Source organism: Schistocerca gregaria, chromosome X (assembly GCF_023897955.1).
Source record: "Schistocerca gregaria isolate iqSchGreg1 chromosome X, iqSchGreg1.2, whole genome shotgun sequence".
NCBI lineage: Eukaryota > Metazoa > Arthropoda > Insecta > Orthoptera > Acrididae > Schistocerca > Schistocerca gregaria.
In genome coordinates, this window is record NC_064931.1 from 184,912,103 (window position 1) to 184,934,798 (window position 22,696).

The following is a 22,696-nucleotide window of genomic DNA, read 5'->3' on the forward strand; positions in this document are numbered from 1 at the left end:
AATTAATTAATTAATCTATTTCGGGACTACATAGGAAAGTAGATTGTTGCAAGTCACATGTTGTCATATGTCAGTTAAATTTTTTGGGAGAAATCTGTTGAACTTTCAAACTAGATTGTAAAATTTTGTTGTACCAGGACTTTCAACAAAATATATCACTAATTGTTTATGTGAATTCAGTCAAATACAGTAATTTACAAGGTAGGCACTTAGCACCTGTTATATTAAAACATGAACATTTAATTCTGGTAGGACATTGTACTGTCTGGCTTTCTGCTTGTTTAAGCTTAAAAAAAATTGTTTGTTTCTGTGTATAGGACTCAAAAAGTTGTTCATTAGGTATATGACAAAAAGAAACTGTTTCCCAGGAAATGATGCCAGTCCTAATGCTCTGAATTTGTTTTTCCTAGCTATCTGTGTCAATCCAAGTCAGTTTTTATTTATTCACATGTAAGAACTTTTTTTCCATGATTCAGAAGGCATATGTTTAGAGATTGCTCTGTTGAGGACAGGTTTGTTAGTAGTAGTGTCATCACTAACGAGAAATGAAAAAGGTGTATGTAAATCCAGCATAGTCTTGGCTATATACCTGTACATAATGAAGGCATTATTTGTGTATAGTTTGCTGTGAGCAGACTTCAGCTGCTTAAAGAAGTTATTGGTATATAAACATGTCAAATTCAAGTAAAAACATGAGTTTTGGGGTACCATGAGCAATGCTCTCATTGTAATGAGATAAAATTTGACTTCCAGTCAGTGTCCTATAGGATTTTATTCAGAAAACATTGTGCTACCATGAGTAGCACTACAGGGGTAATTAAATGTCTTTTTATTAGTTTGTATAGTACCAGAATAAAGCTTTCACTTGGCAGTACAGTGTACAGTGATATGAAATTTTCCCTAACCTTAACCTTTGGCTCAAGAAACCAGTGATATTGACTAAACTATGCAGATTCAGTTCACAACCCAAACTGGAGTTATGGTCTGCTATTAACAACTGTAGAGTTTGGCTAGGAGAAGAAGACTTGGTTGCAGATTGAAATTGAGGGCATGTTGTGAGTTGTGTAGAGGTCGCTCACTTGGGAAGAGGACAGTCCTTCAAATGAAAGGGACACTGTTTGATTGCAGATTGGCTCATATACATAATCTGTGCTTGAGAACTTTCTGTAGATGCCACATATTTCTGTCAAAGCTCAGGTGTGATACACTGTCTTAATTTATTACAGTACTACCTACTTCTTCCAAGGGGAGAGTTAGTCATTCACGAGCCATACAAATTATTCTCTGCCATATTCTTTCTTCAAGGAATCTCTGATCTTGAAACGTTTAGCCTTAAAGCTAGAGTCTAAGACTCAGCTCATGACTCAATAGATACTGCTCCATGTACATATTCAGGTTTACATTTACATTAAATTTTAAAATGTGGAGTTATGTAAGTGTGTGGTACACTTTGCAAACCCTCATTTTATTAGTGCAAATTGCTATCATCCCATTGAAACTGTAACTGACACTACATTTAAACTAATGTAGTAAATGAAAGAAACATAATTATTAAATCACATAATATGTCAAATAGGTTGATATGTGACACTAATATAAAATGGGTTCTTATGTCTGTCTCTTTTGACCAAATTTGCTTGAATCAGATCTTGCTCAATTCAGTTGCTTTCTTGAACACAGTAAATCAGTGTTTGTGCCATTGTATGAGATTATGATATCTGAGAGGAATCTGGAGAGCTGTATTGTACTACTGGAAATATTTCTTAATTGTGTCTGGCTTGATGATGATTTTGCTGGTGATTCACTTTAGTTGCACTGAAAAATGATGACTAAGTGGCTTACATGCTCCAATTCCTTGTAGTCTAATGTATATCATGTTGCTGTACTTTGTTTGTGGAAAGAAGGCTAATCACTGGACTGAATGTTCTGTCTTGTGCCAACAGCATTTCCAGAAAAGGTGGGGAGATAACACACCCATAATTTAAATCATTGACAGATAGTATGGAAATAATTTTGCTGGTGTATATTATTGATTTTTCTTATTTTTGTAGCATTATTTAGTCTGAATAAATGTGTTCTCTTGCAGTTCAGCGAAGAAAGGAAGATCATAGTGTTCTGTGGAACACAAGATATGGTGGACTTCCATACAGACATATTATCAGTAGTTCTGAATGATACTTCAGCTGCCATTGGTAATATATCATCTGAGGATGACATATCAGATGAAGAGAGTGAATCAAACTCATTGAAGAAAAAGAAGAAACTTAAAACACCACTTGTTGTCAAACAAGATGAAGAAGAAGGAGCCCTTGCAGATATTGACGTTTTCCGGCTGCATGGACATATGTCTCAGCAGGTATGTGCCCTTTATGTAATGTAAAAGAAGAGCACTGTGTGATAACAATTATAATATATTTTTTTAAAACATTGATTTGTTACAGGAAAGAACAGAAGTTTTCAAAACATTTAGGAGTGCCTCGCGTGGTGTGCTTTTCTGCACGGTGAGTACATACAGTTCTCTAATTCATTCCAGTGTTATTCCTGTTCTTTTATTTTGATTTAGTCATTTGAGATAAACTACTGAGCTTGAGGTTTAAGTTTGTCAAAAACTGTTATACCCAATATGCCTGAGCATTTTGCTCAATATGAGCTGATAATTAGTCTAGGTGTCTTTTGTGTATTATAGTATGAGCATAAAATATAGGTGTTATTGTCTTCTGTGCCAGGTTATAGCCGGCCGGGTGGCTGTGCGGTTCTAGGCACTACAGTCTGGAGCCGAGCGACCGCTCCGGTTGCAGGTTCGAATCCTGCCTTGGGCATGGATGTGTGTTATGTCCTTAGGTTAGTTAGGTTTAAGTAGTTCTAAGTTCTAGGGGACTGATGACCTCAGATGTTAAGTCCCATAGTGCTCAGAGCCATTTGAGCCAGGTTATATTACTGCCATTTTTACAAATTACAGTTTATTTTCAAGTGGAAAAATGCACTTCCTTTGTTATTGGAAATTTTCCCATTTAAAATATCAGAACACAACATGCACTTACTGTTATGCATGGTTGTGTGAATCTTCTTGTGAGCAAAATAGGGACTTTCATATAATTGGCTTGTGAAAGTATTTGTTGTTCCATTAACCAACATTTACTGCAGCCATTGCTGTAGGTTCAATGAAAAGTGTGGATAATTGTTTATCAGTGGGGAAATTAGTATTTTTAAAGTGTTGGTTTGCTGTCACTTTTCGTTTTATTTCAGACTGTGGATCTGTGTTTATCAATCTGTTGTTCTTGCAGCATTGAGTTGGATCACTACTTCTCATCTACAATGCTTTCCAGTTTTTTAGATCTCTATCATTTTAATATTAGAATGGTAGATGGTGGGGTGGTTAATAAGAAAAGCAGCTGTGCTGTTGGTTGGAGTACTAGCCTATTAGTGGGAATGGTAAAAAAAATGCTCGTGTTCAGTGGCTCTGCCTGTAATTATAAACACCAAAACTTCTAGTGGCATGCAAAACTTAAGGGTAAAAGTAACTTTCACGTGATATATCACTGTCGAGTAACATAACTCGATGAAACTTGGACCATAGATAGAAACAACTGCTACAGTATAGTTCAGAAAATAACTGGAAGTAATAGAAATGATTAAAAATGACACTTTTATTTAAAGACAATAATTACTCTGAGGTTGCCACAGTTCATGATACTCCCTTGACTTTATAAATGATGAGACATCATTCTTAATAGGATGTGTGAACACCAGAGATGGCAATGCATGCTGTGCAGCGTGCTCCCATGCTGACCACGAGGTTGGTAAGGGTTTTTTGTGGTGGGACATCCCATTTCTCCATCAGCATGGTTGGCAGCTGATGTACTGTTACTTTTGCATGTGGATTTGCTCCAGTATGTCTCATCAATGCATGCCACATGAACCCATTGGGATTTAAATTTGGGTAGCGAGCAGGCTAGCCCGTTTGAAAATATCCTCTCAGTCCAAGAGCTCCTCCACCTGTGCGCATTGTCATCCATAAAAATGAAGTCGGGGCTGAATGCACCCCTGAAACAATGAACTTGGGGAAGGAGTACAGTGTTACAATAACGCTGACCAGTGAGTGTACCTTATTCATAGGTTTCGAGGTCAGAACATGCATGCAACATTATGCCTCCCTACATTTGGAACACCTGGACCACGAAAACGATCATGTTTGACAATGCTGGATGTACCCTCACACAGCGAGGAATTACATGTAATGCACCCAGGAGCAGTCTCATACATGCTCGTTTTGGTGAGCCAAGTGTTATGGTGTGGGTAGGCATAGCATTTCATGGGCCTATAGACATCCAAATCTTTGAACACGGTACACTCACTTGTCAGTATTATTGTGACACTGTCCTACTTCGCCATGTGCATCGTTTCAGGGGACAACTGCATCGAACAGCATGAGTGGAGGGACACTTACAGTGTGAGTATATTCGGTGAATGGGCTAGACTGTTCATTCCTCCCAACTTAAATACCATCAAGCATGTGTGAGATGCACTGGGGAAACATATAGCAGAGCATCAATATACACCAGCAGCGACCCAGCAGTTGTCGAGCAAACTGGTGGAGGAATGGAATTCCCTACCACATTAACTCTTTACTGGGTCACATAACCAGCATGGAAGCATGTTGCAAAGCGTGCATTGCTGCCTGTGATGATCACACACCTTATTATGAACTATGTCCCATTGTTTGTAATGTCCAAGGGACCATCTTGAATTGAAGTCACGTCAGTGTCATTATTGTCTTTGAATAAAAGTATAATTTCTGTTCATCTCATTGCGTATTTCTTTCAGCTGCCTTTGCCACTATGCTGTAGCAGTTCTTTCTATGTATGGTCCAAGTTTTAGTGAAATATGTTACTTGCCAATTACTTTCATCTTTATGTTTTGCACACCACTGTACTTTTTGTTTTTTACGCTTTGTTTATGAACGTAGGTGTTGGTTGCATTTGTAAGCTTTTTTTACAAAGTGTTAAGAATGATAGAAGTTTTTACGAGGTTGTACTAAATGACATGTCTACTGTGGGTGTAGTTTGCATATGGGTTAAAATTTTATGGAGGTAAAGAAATTTCAAGGTGACTTGTTAACAAAGCCCCTTTTCTTAAACACACATTCAGAACTGAGATTTCATCATACCAGGCCATATGATTTATTTGGAAGTATAAAAAATTAAAGGTAACATGTGAAACTTTAATGTTTGTCCTGTTACTGATTGTGACAATAGATTTCACAGCTGAAGAACATGCAGCTTGTCACTCCACCATTTGACTGAAAAGTATCAAATATTACTCATCATGTTAGTGTTGCCCATCATTCAATTGGATGTATATTAAATGTTTATGCAAATGCTACTGTCAGTAATAACAGCTTGGGTCAGATCTTATAATTTATATTTATTACCTGTATCCTCATGCTTATTGTGAAGGCTTTTGAAATATTTTGGACATATTAGAGAGAGGAGTAAATATCTTGGTCTGCTACGGAGACGTCATTGGTATTGGAGATTTTTAAGGTGTGTGTTTTTAGTGCATGTTGCAGAACAAGGTAAGTTGAGATTCATCTTTGTCTGCTGAACAATTTTGAGTATATGAATTTTTAAAGTAAGTTTGTTATGTTTCATTCCAACAGATAAAGTGGAGTACGGTGCTGAATAATATTTATGGGTTTGGGCATTTAGTTTCCAATGGAAGTTCTTGTATAAGTTTGGTTAAGGCTTGTGAGAAGTTTTCTCAGTCACTGTCAGATTTTAAGAAGCAGGCTTCTAAGTTGAAATGCTGCTGTGCTTCTCTTAAAGGTGATCCCAATTACAAAGCAGGATCCACAATGGTAAATATTAAGATAAGCTGTCCAGTCAGACTAATGTGACCACCTGTCAGAAGTATGAATAACCACTTTTTGCATCATGGACCATCGCGAGATGTGCAGGAAGGGCTTCAGTGAGGTTCTGGAAGGTACTGGCAGGGATGTGAAGCCATGCTGACTCCAGTGCCATGTTTTTTGGTAGAGGATCCATTTCACCAATAGCCTGGCAGAGGTGATCCCACAGATTCTCGTGTGGATTTAAATCTAGGAATTTTGGCCGCCAGGGTGCTCTTTGAATCATGCATGTACACTGTGAGCTGTATGATACCTTGCATTGTCCTGCTAGTAGATGTCCTCGTGCCAAGGGCAAATTGCGTGTAGGGGTGTACGTGGTCCCCAAGGATAGAGACATACTTGTGTTGATGCACTGTGCCTTCAAGAATGATTGGATAGCCTAGGGAATGCCACAAAAATGTTCCCCAGACCATAACACTTCCTCCTGGTGGCTGGGTGTTTGGTTTCAAATGTTCCTCGGCATACATGCCAACGGCCATCTATCCAAAGGACTATAAAGCATGATTTATCTGGGAAGGCCACCTGTCACCACTCACTGGACATCCAGTTGCAGTATTGGTGTGCAAATTCCACCTTTAATCAATGATGAATAGCAGCCACCACGGGTGCATGAAAAAAGCACCTGCTGCGGAGGCCCACACGCAGCAATGTTTTCTGAGTGGTCATTAAGGAGACGCAGTCTATAGCCCCCGTGGTTCACCCGGGTGGTCAGTTGCACATCTGTTGGTTGCACACATCTCCACAGCCATTGTTTACCCCTGTCATCTATGGCCTATGCTACACCACTCTTGCCATCTTGCTCATTTTGGATAGCGCTGTTTTGCCATTAACGGAATACTTGAAACATAGCAGCACCCAGGCAGTTTACTGACTTAGCTGTTTTGGAAATGCTTACACCATTGACCTGAAAGCCAATGATAATGCCCCTTTGGACATCAGATAAATCAGTCCAATTCTGCATTAGGACAGTGAGAGCACTCCAGAATGAAATTTTCACAGTGCAGCGGAGTGTGCGCTGATATGAAACTTCCTGGCAGATTAAAACTGTGTGCAAGACTGAGACTGGAACTCGGGACCTTTCCCTTTCACAGGCAAGTGCTTTTAATGACTGCACTGTTTTTCATGTCCCTCTGAAACATGTCATACACCCTCTACTGCTAATGCTGCCAACTGCTATCTATGAGTGATTATTGTATGTTGACATCGAACATACACTGATCAGCCAGAACATTATGGCCACTTACCTAATAGTCACTGGTATGTCCACCTTTGATGCTGATAACAGGCGTCAAGGAGCTGTTCTCCTGGAATATGATGGATTCACACCTTCCCATCAGCATGATGAAGAAGGTATCGGATTCATCAGGCCATTCTGTGCTTTGCCATCTGATGCCACCTTCAGTCACATCCCAGACATGTTTGATCGGGTTCAGATCTGGCAAGTTAGGAGCCAGTACATCAACTGGAACTTGCTACTGTGTCTCTTGAACTACTCCCTCACACTCCCAGCCTTGTGACATGGCACATTATCTTGTTGAAAAATACCACTGCCACCAGGAAACATCATCATGACCATGATGGGGTGCAAACAGTGTCCAATACTCCTTCACTGTCATGGTGTCATATTTGAGCTGCAATGGACCCAGGGATGCTCGTGTGAATGTTCCTCAGAGCATAGTGGAGCTACTGCCAGCTTGCCTCCATGTCACAGTGCAGGCGTCAAGGAGCTGTTCCCCTGGAAGATGAGGGATTCACGCCCTCCCATCAGCATGATGAAGGAGGTATCGGATTCATCAGACCGTGCTGTGCTTTGCCACTGCGCCAATGTCCAGTGCTGATGGCCATGTGCCCATTTCAGTCGTGGTTGTCGATGTTGGGGTATTAACATTGGTATGTGCATGGGTTGTCAGTTGTGAAGGCCCATCGTTAGGAGTGTTCAGTACACACTGTGTTCAGACACACTTGTACTCTGCCCAGCATTAAAGTCTGATGTTAGTTCCACCACAGTATGCCGCCTTATCTGTTTTACCAGTCTGTCCAGTGTATGACATCTGACATCTGGATGTAATTTCAACCTGGTTTTGCCATGTGTTGAAGACATTCACTGCAGCATTCCTCTAATACCCGACAAATTGTGCAGTTTCTGAAATGCTAATGCTGAGCCTCAGTGCCATCACAATCTGTCCTTGGTCAAACTTAGGTAGATCACACCCCTTCCACACTCTACACCCAGACAGCGTGCACCATGCGTGTGTCTGACTAACGGTATGGTCATACCTTGCCAGGGGACACTGCTATCACCTGGATGGGTTTATATCGATAGTAGACTGGTGGCTGATAGCTGTAGGTGGTGATCACATTATTGTTATTGAACTGTGTAGTATACAGTATGGTTTTGAACAAACAATCAGTAGTGAAGTGGAAGCTTTGTGCAAAATAGAAGCCATTTCTTGTTGAACATTAATCAATTGCAATGTGAAAACAAATTTCTCCACTCCACTGAAACATTCCTTTCATCCATGTCTCAGAGCTTCTGTGGCTTTGGTTGAAGAGACACACGTGGCCAAAATCCATTCACTCTTGGCGACATGTGGTGTGCAACACAAATTATGTGATGTAATGCTTCACATGTTTGATTGGAATATTAGCAGCCTGTATTAATTCTCTGCTTTGTTGCAGTAACTGTCATTCTTAATAAGGGTAGCCAACCAACTTACAGGATTAGACTTCTCACCAACTCCAAAGTCAATAATTGAAGGCCCTGTACATAGAGAACTAGTTTCAGGAAAGATTTCGAGATCTAACCACTAGATTGGAAACTGTTCACCAAAAACAGTTCAATACACTGCCCATAAAAGGCTGCTACTAGAAATTCTTGCCGATAAACCCACTATCACACAACTTTGTGAACTCCCAAATTGCTTATGAAATTATTAACATTTGTGTTTTGCAGACAGTCAGGAACAAGAAGTAATCATATTCATTGACGATTACATTCTTCCCCATAGAGTGCTTCTGCAAGATGTTTCTTTCATGACAGGACTTAAAGGAATTTCTCTGGCACGTGCAAGTTACTCACCTTTAAAAATAAGCCTGGTCTGCTCCACTTGCCATGATTTCGGAGAATTAGGGTGTGGTTGTCCCTTCATCTTTAGGCCAAACAGAAACCTCTTCCCTCTGTGTCTGGAAACTAACCTAGGCAAATACAATAGCAAACAGTGCTAGCATATAGGGGTGGCCAGGAAATGATACTGCCACTAGAAATTGTGTTGCAGATCACACATGGGAAATACGTCCAGCCAACAGGGACATGTGTTGTTGAAAGAAATATCAGTGAGACATTCTTGGATGGGTTGTTGCAGGCATCACAAGCAGTTATAGATTGTGGAAGATCAGAGCTCCAGGTTAATGCAGTTGTTACAAAAAGCACACATAACAAAGTTTGCTTTGGGCTGTTGTTTGCCTTTGAAGACATTGTCCCACCATCATCAGCGAGTTCGAGTTGTCAATCTAGGTGCTCGGTTGAACTTTAAAGCTTTTTTTTGAATGCGGAAAGCTACTCAGTCTCACAGAAGAAATCTATATACCAGCGATGATTGTAAGCATTACAGGTCGTCAAAGAGAACTTCGGATCACCAGTTGTTATGAGCAGGAACAACTCATCTTTAAAGGCATATGCATAGGAACAGCCAGACCAGTCCATAATGGGCAGCGCAGTGGATCTGGACGTTCAGACTTCTTTATTATCTTCTGTGGTGCTTGTGAAAAAGATGGATGGCACTAGATGTTTCTGCATCGACTACTTACGACTGAACAAGATCATGGAAAAAGATGTCTATCCATTGTCATGCATTGGCTGCTGTACTAGTTAATGTCGTTGGCTACATCGGATTTCTCTGGGATAGAAAAGACGGGAACTGGTCATTCAGTCTCGTGATAGCAACTGGCAAGGGACCGCACCTACTCGTCCTCACCGATTCCATCCCAAATTTATGGTGTATGCAGGGCCGGGCCAGAACTGAAACTGACAGAAGTGGAAGCTCCAGATGACCAAGCGTTTGTGAAAAAATAGTATTTTTGGCGCGGATCGGACGATATATGACCCAATTATGTTAGCGTACTTTCTAGGCAGCGAGTGGCGTAGTGGAAAGAATACAGAACGGTAATCCGAGATTCGTGGGATGGATTCCCTATGTGGAGAGTCTTTTTCATTTTCAGTTTCTACGGTTACTTACACTGCAAATAATCTCGAAATGCTCATGATATTGTATTTTTCAATATGGTCATAAATTGCTTGGAAGCGTATGGGAAATTAGGGGTGGCAAATAAATTTCCAAGGAGTAATTTTGCTTACATCATCCGTCCAGGAGGACTCTGGAAATAAATTTTCAAGAAGGGATTGAAATTAAAGCCTACAGGACCTCATATTACATTGGTTTCATTTTGAACTTCGAGCAGCTTTACACGTGGTTTGGTGCAAACTGTGCAGTGAGAACCGGCCGTTGTGGCCGAACGGTTCTAGGCTCTACAGTTTGGAACCGCGCACCCGCTACGGTCGCAGGTTCGAATCCTGGCTCGGGCATGGGTGTGTGTGATGTCCTTAGGTCAGTTTGGTTTAAGTAGTTCTAAGTTCTAGGGGACTGATGACCTCAGAAGTTAAGTCCCATGGTGGTGGTGGTGGTGGTGGTGGTGGTGGTGGTGGTTAGTGTTTAACGTCCCGTCGACAACGAGGTCATTAGAGACGGAGCGCAAGCTCGGGTTAGGGAAGGATTGGGAAGGAAATCGGCCGTGCCCTTTCAAAGGAACCATCCCAGCATTTGCCTGAAACGATTTAGGGAAATCACGGAAAACCTAAATCAGGATGGCCGGAGACGGGATTGAACCGTCGTCCTCCCGAATGCGAGTCCAGTGTGCTAACCACTGAGCCACCTCGCTCGGTCCATAGTGCTCAGAGCCATTTGAACCATTTTTGTGCAATGAGAAGGAACCTTTGATGAAAATAAACCAAGTTTGTTTTTCTGCAGAAACTTTAAAACAACTGTGTAGTTATAACGTGTGCAAGATGCCGAGAAGACAACTGCTTCTCTTGTTTTAGGAGGAGTATAACGCCAGGTCGTGGAAATCATCAACTGTAGAATAACAAAATTATGTAATGTTGTACGTGAGCGTATCGTGTACACTTTACAATCCTTTCCTGGAAATTTATTTGCAGAGGCTTCGTGGATGCTGTAACTGCAGTCCTTTCTTGGAAATTTGTTGTCCCAAATTTTCCTTCGCATTTTCTTTTCATGCCTTTCATGAAAATATGAATAAGTAGAATATATGGAGAAAAATGTCTTATTGTTTGCAGTGTGAGCAACGTAGAAACTAAAAAAAGGTTTCTGGATAGAGATTAACACCAACCGCTGCCTGCAATCCACGTCAACGAAAATGGCCCATGCCTCACGTGATCCACGCCAAAAGTTTTATTTTTTTTCTAAACGCTAGACCATCTGGATCTCTAACTTCTGTCACACTCATTTCTGGCCAAGTTGTAGGCATGTCATTAAATTTGGGCGAATCGATGATAGATAGGCGCGGTCCCTAGTGAGGAGCTATTTAAGTATGTAGCGAATTTGATATGCAAATTCAAAGGCTTGCACTAGACTACTGAACAGTCGACCATAAATTAAAAAAAAGTCTACATTTTTCAGTAGTAGTGTTACCGTCGTGAAGAATAGTGTCACATTATAGCTATTCCTGTATCGTCTCGGTATTGGAAATTTTCGGTTTCTAACCGCAATTCGTGCTTACTTTAGGTCGTTATTCTCGCACAACCTCGCGCGAGTGATTTACGAAGATGGCAAAATGACAGGTTCAGTATGAGCTTCCAGTGCACATCTTACGATAGTTTACGGATTATACAGAGAGAATTAAAACCGGAACTTGGACGTTTCTTCAGTTGTTTATCCGCTGTTGATTGACCCGAAGTGTAGATGACCCCTGGAGGTGAATACCGTAAATTTTTGGACACTCACACGCTGACCAAAGTGCTCAGCTGACGTGTCGTGTTATTCAAAATAAGTCATGCTATGTTTTACTTAAACCTTCAAATAGCAATTACTAGAACTGATATATCTGCAGTTCTTGTATTTGCTTTTTATAAGGCACGATCAAAAAGATTCCGTTTGAGCGCGTTGCCGCATCGTATATGCAACGTAGCGCGACTCCGCTGCCGTCATATTACATCAGTATGTACACTACTGGCCATTAAAATTGCTACACCAAGAAGAAATGTAGATGATAAACGGGTATTCATTGGACAAATATACTATACTAGAACTGACATGTGATTACATTTTCACGCAATTTGGGTGCATAGATCCCGATAAATCAGTACCCAGAACAACCAACTCTGGCCGCAATAACGGCCTTGATACGTCTGGGCATTGAGTCAAACAGAGCTTGGATGGCGTGTACCGGTACAGCTGTCCATGCAGCTTCAACACGATTCCACAGTTCATAAAGAGTAGTGACTGGCGTGTTGTGACTAGCCAGTTGCTCGGCCACCATTGACCAGACGTTTTCAGTTGGTGAGAGATTTGGAGAATGTGCTGGCCAGGGCAGCCGTCGAACATTTTCTGTATCCAGAAAGGCCCGTACAGGACCTGCAACATGCAGTCGTGCATTATCCTCCTGAAATGTAGGGTTTCGCAGGGATCGAATGACGGGTAGAGCCACTGATCGTAACACATCTGAAATGTAACGTCTACGGTTCAAAGTGCCGTCAGTGCGAACAAGAGGTGACCGAGACGTGTAACCAATGGCACTCTATACCATCATGCCGGATGATACGCCAGTATGGCGATGACGAATACACTCTTCCAATGTGCGTTCACCGCGATGTTGCCAAACACGTATGCGACCATCATGATGCTGTAAACAGAACCCGGATTCATCGTAAAAAAATGACGTTTTGCCATTCGTGCACCCAGGTTCGTCGTTGAGTACACCATCGCAGGCGCTCCTGTCTGTGATGCAGCGTCAAGTGTAACCGCAGCCATTGTCTCCGAGCTGATAGTCCATGCTGCTGCAAACGTCGTCGAACTGTTCGTGCATATGGTTGTTGTCTTGAAAACGTCCCCGTCTGTTGACTCAGGGATCGAGACGTGGCTGCACGATCAGTACAGCCATGCGGATAAGATGCCTGTCATCTCGACTGCTAGTGATAGGAGGCCGTTGGGATCCAGCACGGCGTTCCGTATTACCCTCGTGAATCCACCGATTCCATATTCTGCTAACAGTCATTGGATCTCGACCAAAGCGAGCAGCAATGTCGCGATACGATAAACCGCAATCGCGATAGGCTACAATCCGACCTTTATCAAAGTCGGAAACGTGATGGTACGCATTTCTCCTCCTTACACGAGGCATCACAACAACGTTTCACCATGCAAGGCCGGTCAACTGCTGTTTATCTATGAGGAATCGGTTGGAAACTTTTTGCTCATGTCAGCACGTTGTAGGTGTCGCCACCGGCGCCAACCTTGTGTGAATTCTCTGAAAAACTAGTTATTTGCATATCACAGTATCTTCTTCCTGCCGGTTAAATTTCGTGTCTGTAGCACGTAATCTTCGCGGTGTAGCAATTTTAATGGCCAGTAGTGTATATCAAGACGAAATGAATAACTGTAATCTGTTCTTTTCTTACTCGTCTGAGATAATTAAGGGCCACATTGCCTGTTCGTGGGAATGTGCTTGCCAAGTCGCTCGTGTTGCAGTAGTTCGTCGCATCTCAGAAGTAACTGTGAAAATGTGGATATGAACATATCAAGAGACGACGAAGAAGGTTTTTGTACTCTTCAAAAAACTAGAACGTGCTAAGAATCTAATATGGTTGAAGATAGAGGCATGTTAGGTGTCAACACTGAGAATCCATTCATGTCACCTGCAAAACTGGGCAGAAACCTCGATTTACTAGTGAGTGTGGTTACTGTCCGCCCCATACTTGGGGCATTGTGGTCTACGAGGACGACACACCGTCTTTGTAACAGATCTGCCACAGTACAAAATACGATATTTCATTTTCCTCCTTGAGCGTTATTTAATCACAACGATCGCGATTACGATTTAAAATGCCATTTTCAAATGATGGCTGTAATAATATAAATTACGGTAATACCGATTTATATTGTTACAGCTGTGACTTGAAAATGGCATTGTAAGCTGAAATAGCGATCGCAGTGACTAAATAATATAAATAACAGCCCAGACGGAAAATGTTGTTCCCTCTAAAATATTGCAGGAGTGTAGACCTAGTTACAGAGAAAATAACAAAATGGAAGGGTAAGTTTGGCTGTTTGAGGTTGGTTGCTTGTATCTCGAGAGGGAGTACTGGTTGAAGCTTCATTTGGGATGGACTCAGAGGAATGCACTCACTTGTAGAATAATGTTTGCTGGGAACCGTTCGCTCTCTTCATCCAACAATAAAAATGTATTGCGACAACAGCAGCGTGCACGCATCTAAGAACGCTAAAAAGTACCAGAACTTTTACCCCAAAGCATCGGGTTTGAATGGCCCGAAAGGTCTTCGCACTTAAATCCATCTGAATATGTTTGAGCCGTAATTTCCCCAATCTGGGAGCCAAGTGAGGAACGTACACACAGGGTTCTGTCTTTGAGAGAACATATTTTCAGTTTACTCTTATCGTGTATTCCACACAGATTTTACGAAGTCTCGGACAACGAAGGTTGGTGGAATTCGTAATAAAAATAACAGAAGCACTTTTTACTTTTAATGGACAAGGAGGGAACGTGGTCCTCATGTAAATGAGGAATAATGATTTAATTTATTTCGAGTTTCTTATTTTTTAATCTTATATTTGTGCTTAGTATCGTTTCGTAATGACGAAATATGTAAAATTTGGATTTGATTTCTGGAGAAAAATAAAGCAACCAGTCACTTTTAAAAATTATTTACTAAGAGACTCGTCTTCTAATTTTTTTTCAAATGATCGCTAGATGGCGATATCTAGATGTACCGATCTTATTGTTTTAAAAACGGGCATTCGTTATCGTTAAAACAATGACAGCTCCGAAATTCTCAGACTAATTTGTTTACGGTGAGCTTTTAAAGGAACAGTGTTGGGCATAAGTGGAAATTTCATGGGAATTTTTTCGCTGGATATTTTTTTTTTACGAGTCTTGCAAAGTCCTAACTCAACAGTAATGCTTTGAATCGCTTCGTTCAACTTTTGTTAAATAACCACCCTCAGAAAAGACTTTACAAATCCTTTGAAGAATTTCATAGTGACCGTGCTTCCATGAAGTTCTGATGTCCAAAAAGTGCAGAGGCTGTGTGCAACACGATCGAAAAGGATCACCGCGCTTTATCGTGAGATACACTATCTGACAAAAAGTATCCAGACACTAATTAATGGACATTAATATGACCATTATAGTGGCTTGAATTCTGCTGGATATATTTTCAATGATGTGTGGGAATGACTTGGGGGGGGGGGGGGGGGGAGTGGCAGCCCATTCTTTCTCAAGGCCGAAAAAGGAGAGAAGATAATGATGTTGGATGCTAGAGTCTGGAGCGAAGTCGACATTCGAACTCATTCCAAAGGCGTTCCATTGGGCTTAGGTAGGGACTCTGAGCGGTACAGTAGAGGGACAGTCCATTTAAGGAATGTCATTGTCTGTAAACAATCGTCTCGCGGTTCGGCTTTAGGACGGTGTGCATTGTCATACTGAAGCAATCAATCATCGTTTCTGAACTATTCTTCTACGAGAAAAAATTGGTTTGACTGTAGGCTTTTAAAAAATTTTGTGAGATTTGTCAGCTTGTTTAGCAAAGCAATTTGCAGTGCAGTTAGCTCTCTTACATGTGATATACGAGGGAATTGCTCGCAACGGTGCAGAATACGCCTTGTCGACAACGTCCTGTTCAAGTAAGGACCGTATATTGCCACGTTCCACGCCATACGTTTTGTTGGGATTATTTCGAACGCATTTGTACCTGTACTCATATAACAGTGCATCGTTGTGTATCCTGAGATTTGTCACGTCAGCGGAAGCACAACAGCACAGGTTCTCGTTGGAATATATTTCACGTAAGAGATACGACGAAAAAACGTATTAAATAGAACACACCGGTATCTCGTGACTAGCCTCTAAAATTTATTGCGTTATGAAGTTATTAATGAATGCTTATTTTTTAGACTAAATAATAGTTCGTGCTGTAAATGGCAGAATGCAGTCAGTGTAGTGAATTATGCGTCTCGTGGAAAATCGTGTGCAATACCATGAACGTATGGGCCAACGTAAACAATAATTTACGCCTTATGTATAGGTGAAATTGCTTTTGGGCATGAAACTGACATGTTATTATTTGCAGCCATTGATGTCTATACAAACAGTTCAGTGCCTCTAGTTAAAATACTTCACACAATAAAAAAAGGAAAAAAGATTAAGGGATAACACACTTCGACATCGAGGTCATTCGAGACGGAGCACAAGTTGAGATTACGAAAGGATAGGGAAAGAAAATCGACCGTGCCCTTTCAAAGGAACTCTCCCGGCGTTTGCCTGGGCGATTTAGGGAAATCACAAACAATCTAAATCAGGATGGTCGAATGCGGATTTGAAACGTCGTCCTCCGCAAAGGTAGTCGTGCGTGCCAACCACTGCTCCAAATCGTTCTCTAAATGTTCAAATGTGTGTGAATTCCTAATGGACTAAACTGACGAGGTCACCGGTCGCTAGACTCAAACACTACTTAAACTAAGTTATGCTGAAAACAACACACACACACACACACACACACACACACACACACACACACACACACACACACACGAGGGAGGTCTCGAACCTCCGGCGGGAGGGGCAATCCCGTATGGCAACTTGGCTGGGAAATTCCTCTGGATGGCTTAAGCCGCCTGTCGGAAAGACGCATTGGCCTCTTTTCATGCGAGTATGACTGAATTGTGTCGTATATGTAATTGTAGAGTGTAATGAATGCGTGTATATTGTAGTGTTATGTTCATGTTTGATGATGATGAATGATGATGATGATGATGTGGATGTGAGAAGGGAGGGGATAAAACGCGGTCCCGACACACAGCCTAGTCTTCTGGAATAGTACCGAGGAGACCGCCGAACTTAACCTCCGCATCCGACGGGCGGATCACCATCAACAGAGTCACGTGTCCTCACTTCATGAGACTTTGTAGAGATATTTGTAATTTAATCCAGGAGAGTGACGCAAAGATAGGTGATCAGGAACTTTACGCCACCAACCCTCCTCACGCTGCCGGCCAAATATTGGCAGTGAAAATTTCATCCATCACCAGTATTCGAACCGGCGTACCTACGAGTCACACACACTGGCACAGGCGTGTGTAAGCGAGCGACCCCGGAGAGACAGGCATGTTATTGGTCAAGGTAACTGCTCGCGATTGGCAGGCGACTCGGTTTCGAATCTTGCAAAAGTTTTCACATGTAATGTATTCCTCAACGTATTTCACCGATAACATTTCATGTCACTGCATTCAGTTCGTTCCATACCCATTTTTACTATTCTTTTCAGTCAATTTAATTCAGATAATGTATATCCCTACCGCCAGAGTAAGCCAAGTTTCTCCACCATATATATCTCCCAGTTTTGCTGTTAGCAGATGTTCAGAAGTTATTGGTGACAGTCCGAATTTGAGTAGGTACTGGAGGCGTGCTCCAGTGGGCTAAAGGTTAAGATGACTGTTCGCCTTAAGCAGGAGATCGAAACTTGGTCGGAAACATTGTCGTTTGACACATCACATTCTACATGAAATCTGTCGCTAATGAATAGATTTATTACATTGGACAATGTAGCTAAAATTCTGTTGTTTTTAATGCATGACTCCTTCATAACTTGTGATGCTAACGCTCATCTATCCCTGGTGTGGCGAGAGAGATGGCGCAGTGTAAGACACTGGACCAACATTCAGGAGAACGTGGTTCAAACGCTCTTTCAGCGTACCGGATTTAGGTTTGCCGTGATTTCCCTGGATCGTTCAAGGGAGATGCCGCGATGGTTCCTTAGAAATGAACCCGGTCGATTTCTTTCCCCATTCTTGCAACAATCTGAGCTTGCACTCCGTCTGTAATGACCTCGGTAATGGAAATGCCGCGTGGCTAGGGCCTCCCGTCTGGTAGATCGTTCGCCTGGTGCAAGTCTTTCGAGTTGACGCCACTTCGGCGACTTGCGTGTCGATGAGGTGAAACGATGATAAGGACAACACAATACCCAATCCCTGAGCGGAGAAAATCTCCGACCCAGTCAGGAATCGAACCCGGGCCGTTAGGTATGACATTCCGTCGTGCTGATCACTGAGCTACCAGGGGCGGACATGACCTCGGTGTCAACGTGACATTAAACACTAATTTTCCGTCCGTTTTTATTGTGTGAAGTATTTCACAGCTTTACTTCCGCCGGAACCTCGTCTCCTAAGGGTCGTGAGTCGTGCTTGGATAGTTGGTAGAGCACTCGCTAGCGGAGGGCTAAGGCCCCGAGTTCGAGCCTCGGTCCGGTACTCACTTTTAATCTACCAGGAACGTTCGTATTAGGATACACTGCACTGTAGAATGAAAATCTCATTCTGGAATTTGCCATAGTATGCATCTGATAAGTATATACGATTTTTGTTATCCCAAAAAATTCCTTCTGGTCATGTCAGGCATCTTCTGAGATTTTTTCAATTAATCAGCCACTGTATTTGTCTTTGGTCGTTTCTGTAGAGGACTCTTACCCTATACCACTAGCACACACACACACACACACACACACACACACACACACACACACACACACACACACACACCATGATTTGGTGACAGTTCTTCCATTTTGGTGTTTGTTGGAATCAACAACAGAAAAGAAAAAAAAACTCTGTCGTTGTTTATTTGAAAAATGCACTGGACGTGTGTTGTAAGACAAGACGTAACACGCACAGGTGGTAACAATAACAATTTCATATCCAAAAGAAGCTATTGCCCTTTGATAATATTGACGCTTACTAAAGATAGGAAAGTCCGCTTTCCTTAGTAAAACGTGGAAGAGGTATAAGATATCAGAAAACTCCGTAAGTGCTAGGAAGGTGCATATAATTCAGCAAGAGTGTAGAGTTCAAAAGAAGGAGTTGTAAATGATGGCGAGGAACTTAAAATCTAAAACGAATCAACTTCCGGTTCATAAATTGTTGGCGTAGTAAGATGATTTCTTAACTGTAGGTACCGTCCCTCGTACGTGCAAACTGCAGTTTGCGTTCATGTGATAGCGATTTCATGAGGCATATCTGTAAATAAAAGGAACATATGACAACAGAAACACATACTTTACCAATACGATGTCATCTCTTCGGCTTCTACCCAGTTCGTCGAAACTCGCCCTTTGCAGTCTGTCATTCATTTTACAATAATGAGCGCATCACTTTACAAAGTTCCTACTGTGAATCAGAGATTATAATCAACTTTACAAGTAATGCCTTATAGATTATTTAATGACAATATAAAAATATTTAACCATATCATTTACAACTTCTGACGAACTTGCGTTCAAAAACCTTTTCGGTAAGGTACACGACAGATGGAAACTGAAATTACAGCTAAATGTATGTGGAAGACCATATGTATGAAACATTTATCCAAATAGGCCATTCAGTTGTAACTTACAGCGAAGTGTTGTTGAAGACGTAATAGACGCTCATACCGAGCGAGGTGGCGCAGTGGTTAGCACACTGAACTCGCATTCGGGAGGATGACGGTTCAATCCCGTCTCCAGCCATCCTGATTTAGGTTTTCCGTGATATCCCTAAATCGTTTCAGGCGAATGCCGGGATGATTCCTTTGAAAGGGCACGGCCGATTTCCTTCCCCATCCTTCCCTAACCCGATCTTGGGCTCCGTCTCTAATGACCTCGTTGTCGACGGGACGTTAAAAAACACTAACCTAACCTAGACGCTCATAAAACAGGATTTTCGCCCTTCTATTTCCTGGTATTATCCCACGGTCTTTGACGGGATTGGTATGTTTTTCTGGATTTGGTAGTGTTAATGGGTGGTCGGTTGTCCCTTCTGTCGCCACCCATTCCCCCTCTCCGGCCCATGTACGGAATTTGTGTACACCATCTGTCTGCGTCTAGTGTAATACTATGTGATGGTGCGAGAACATTTTCGAAATGTTTGCAAATAGTATAACTGAGGCGGGACGTGCATACCAGCCTGGTATTCATCTAGTCGGATGTGGGAAACTGCCTAAAAACCACATCCAGGCTGGCCAGCACACCGGCCTCGTCGTTAATCCGCCGGTAAGATACGATCCGATGCCGGCGTGTGTACCCCGAATCCCGGAAGCACCGTGCTAACATTGTCTCTTACCAAAAATGCTCCAGTCCATATTGCAGCCAACACTGAATTGTAGAAGCGTAAGAATTCTTTGAGATATCACTGTTGCATAAGTGGCAGACATTGTTATTAAACACAGCAATTTACGATGATTGCTCACCATGTTTATTGAAGCAAGAGTTGTCTAAATAGTTTAAATAATTGGAGAACCACAACACTCTATATGATTGCAATATCGAGTTGGTCGCATATGCAGGAAGATGTATGAATATTATGCCGTCTGTGGTAGCTGTTGCAATCAAAGTATGTACTTTCAGCGTAGTTGAATGTAGAGCACTGACATCACGACAAAATTATTACTAATTGGACAAAAACTGATTAGCACTTGGAACACGATCATGCAACTAACGTATAAGTAGTGTAATTCTAGTAAATAGAGGATCCGTGATTAGTCACTGTAGTCAAATACACTCCTGGAAATTGAAATAAGAACACCGTGAATTCATTGTCCCAGGAAGAGGAAACTTTATTGACACATTCCTGGGGTCAGATACATCACATGATCACACTGACAGATCCACAGGCACATAGACACAGGCAACAGAGCATGCACAATGTCGGCACTAGTACAGTGTATATCCACCTTTCGCAGCAATGCAGGCTGCTATTCTCCCATGGAGACGATCGTAGAGATGCTGGATGTAGTCCTGTGGAACGACTTGCCATGCCATTTCCACCTGGCGCCTCAGTTGGACCAGCGTTCGTGCTGGACGTGCAGACCGCGTGAGACGACGCTTCATCCAGTCCCAAACATGCTCAATGGGGGACAGATCCGGAGATCTTGCTGGCCAGGGTAGTTGACTTACACCTTCTAGAGCACGTTGGGTGGCACGGGATACATGCGGACGTGCATTGTCCTGTTGGAACAGCAAGTTCCCTTGCCGGTCTAGGAATGGTAGAACGATGGGTTCGATGACGGTTTGAATGTACCGTGCACTATTCAGTGTCCCCTCGACGATCACCAGAGGTGTACGGCCAGTGTAGGAGATCGCTCCCCACACCATGATGCCGGGTGTTGGCCCTGTGTGCCTCGGTTGTATGCAGTCCTGATTGTGGCGCTCACCTGCACGGCGCCAAACACGCATACGACCATCATTGGCACCAAGGGAGAAGCGACTCTCATCGCTGAAGACGACACGTCTCCATTCGTCCGTCCATTCACGCCTGTCGCGACACCACTGGAGGCGGGCTGCACGATGTTGGGGCGTGAGCGGAAGACGGCCTAACGGTGTCCGGGACCGTAGCCCAGCTTCATGGAGACGGTTGCGAATGGTCCTCGCCGATACCCCAGGAGCAAGAGTGTCCCTAATTTGCTGGGAAGTGGCGGTGCCGTCCCCTGCGACACTGCGTAGGATCCTACGGTCTTGGCGTGCACCCGTGCGTCGGTGCGGTCCGGTCCCAGGTCGACGGGCACGTGCACCTTCCGCCGACCACTGGCGACAACATCGATGTACTGTGGAGACCTCACGCCCCACGTGTTGAGCAAATCGGCGGTACGTCCACCCGGCCGCCAGCATGACCACTATACGCCCTCGGTCAAAGTCCGTCAACCTCACATACGGTTCACGTCCACGCTGTCGCGGCATGCTACCAGTGTTAAAGACTGCGATGGAGCTCCGTATGCCACGGCAAACTGGCTGACACCGACGGCGGCGGTGCACAAATGCTGCGCAGCTAGCGCCATTCGACGGCCAACACCGCGGTTCCTGGTGTGTCCGCTGTGCCGTGCGTGTGATCATTGCTTGTACAGCCCTCTCGCAGTGTCCGGAGCAAGTATGGTGGGTCTGACACACCGGTGGCAATGTGTTCTTTTTTCCATTTCCAGGACTTTATTTAATGGTACTTGTCCGGATACAAAACTGTCACACACCTTTCCTGGAGAAGACTGATACTAGACTGAGGATTAATTGAAGGATTTTGAGGACTCTAATTCGCCGAAGATGATGGAAGCCAAATATAAAAATGTCGTTCGACTAAATCTCTGGTATTTTTTGTCTTCCTGGAACAGTTACCAAGTGTCACAAAGTGAAGCAATAGAGAATGTTCGACGAAGAGGTGCGCGATTCATTACCTTTTTGTTTAGTCAAATCAATGTTTGACGATTGAAAATGGCAAGTACCGGAAATCAAAGCGTTCTGCGTCGTGAAGCACCTCTCAAAATTCCGAAAGTCCATAGTCCAAAACGAGCCCAGAAACATATCTTTTAACAATGGCTACAAAAAGAATTAGAGATACACTATCTGATCAAAAGTATCCGAACACCTGCTATTGGACATTAATATGGGATACATCCACCCTTCTCCTTTGTGACAGCTTGAATTCTACTGAGGATACTTTCAGTAAGGTGTCTAATTATTTGTGGAGG

The 22,696-nt window shown here is 42.7% G+C and overlaps 1 protein-coding gene across 1 annotated transcript in view; it reads left to right on the plus strand.

Annotated features, from left to right (window-relative positions):
- LOC126298713 (probable ATP-dependent RNA helicase DDX31) overlaps positions 1 to 22,696 on the plus strand; it is a 255,676-nt gene that overhangs the window by 8,734 nt on the left and 224,246 nt on the right. The window contains exons 6-7 of the mRNA XM_049990136.1: positions 2,087 to 2,356; positions 2,442 to 2,501. Of these exons, the coding sequence (XP_049846093.1) occupies positions 2,087 to 2,356; positions 2,442 to 2,501 (330 nt within the window). The remainder of the gene's footprint in view (positions 1 to 2,086; positions 2,357 to 2,441; positions 2,502 to 22,696) is intronic.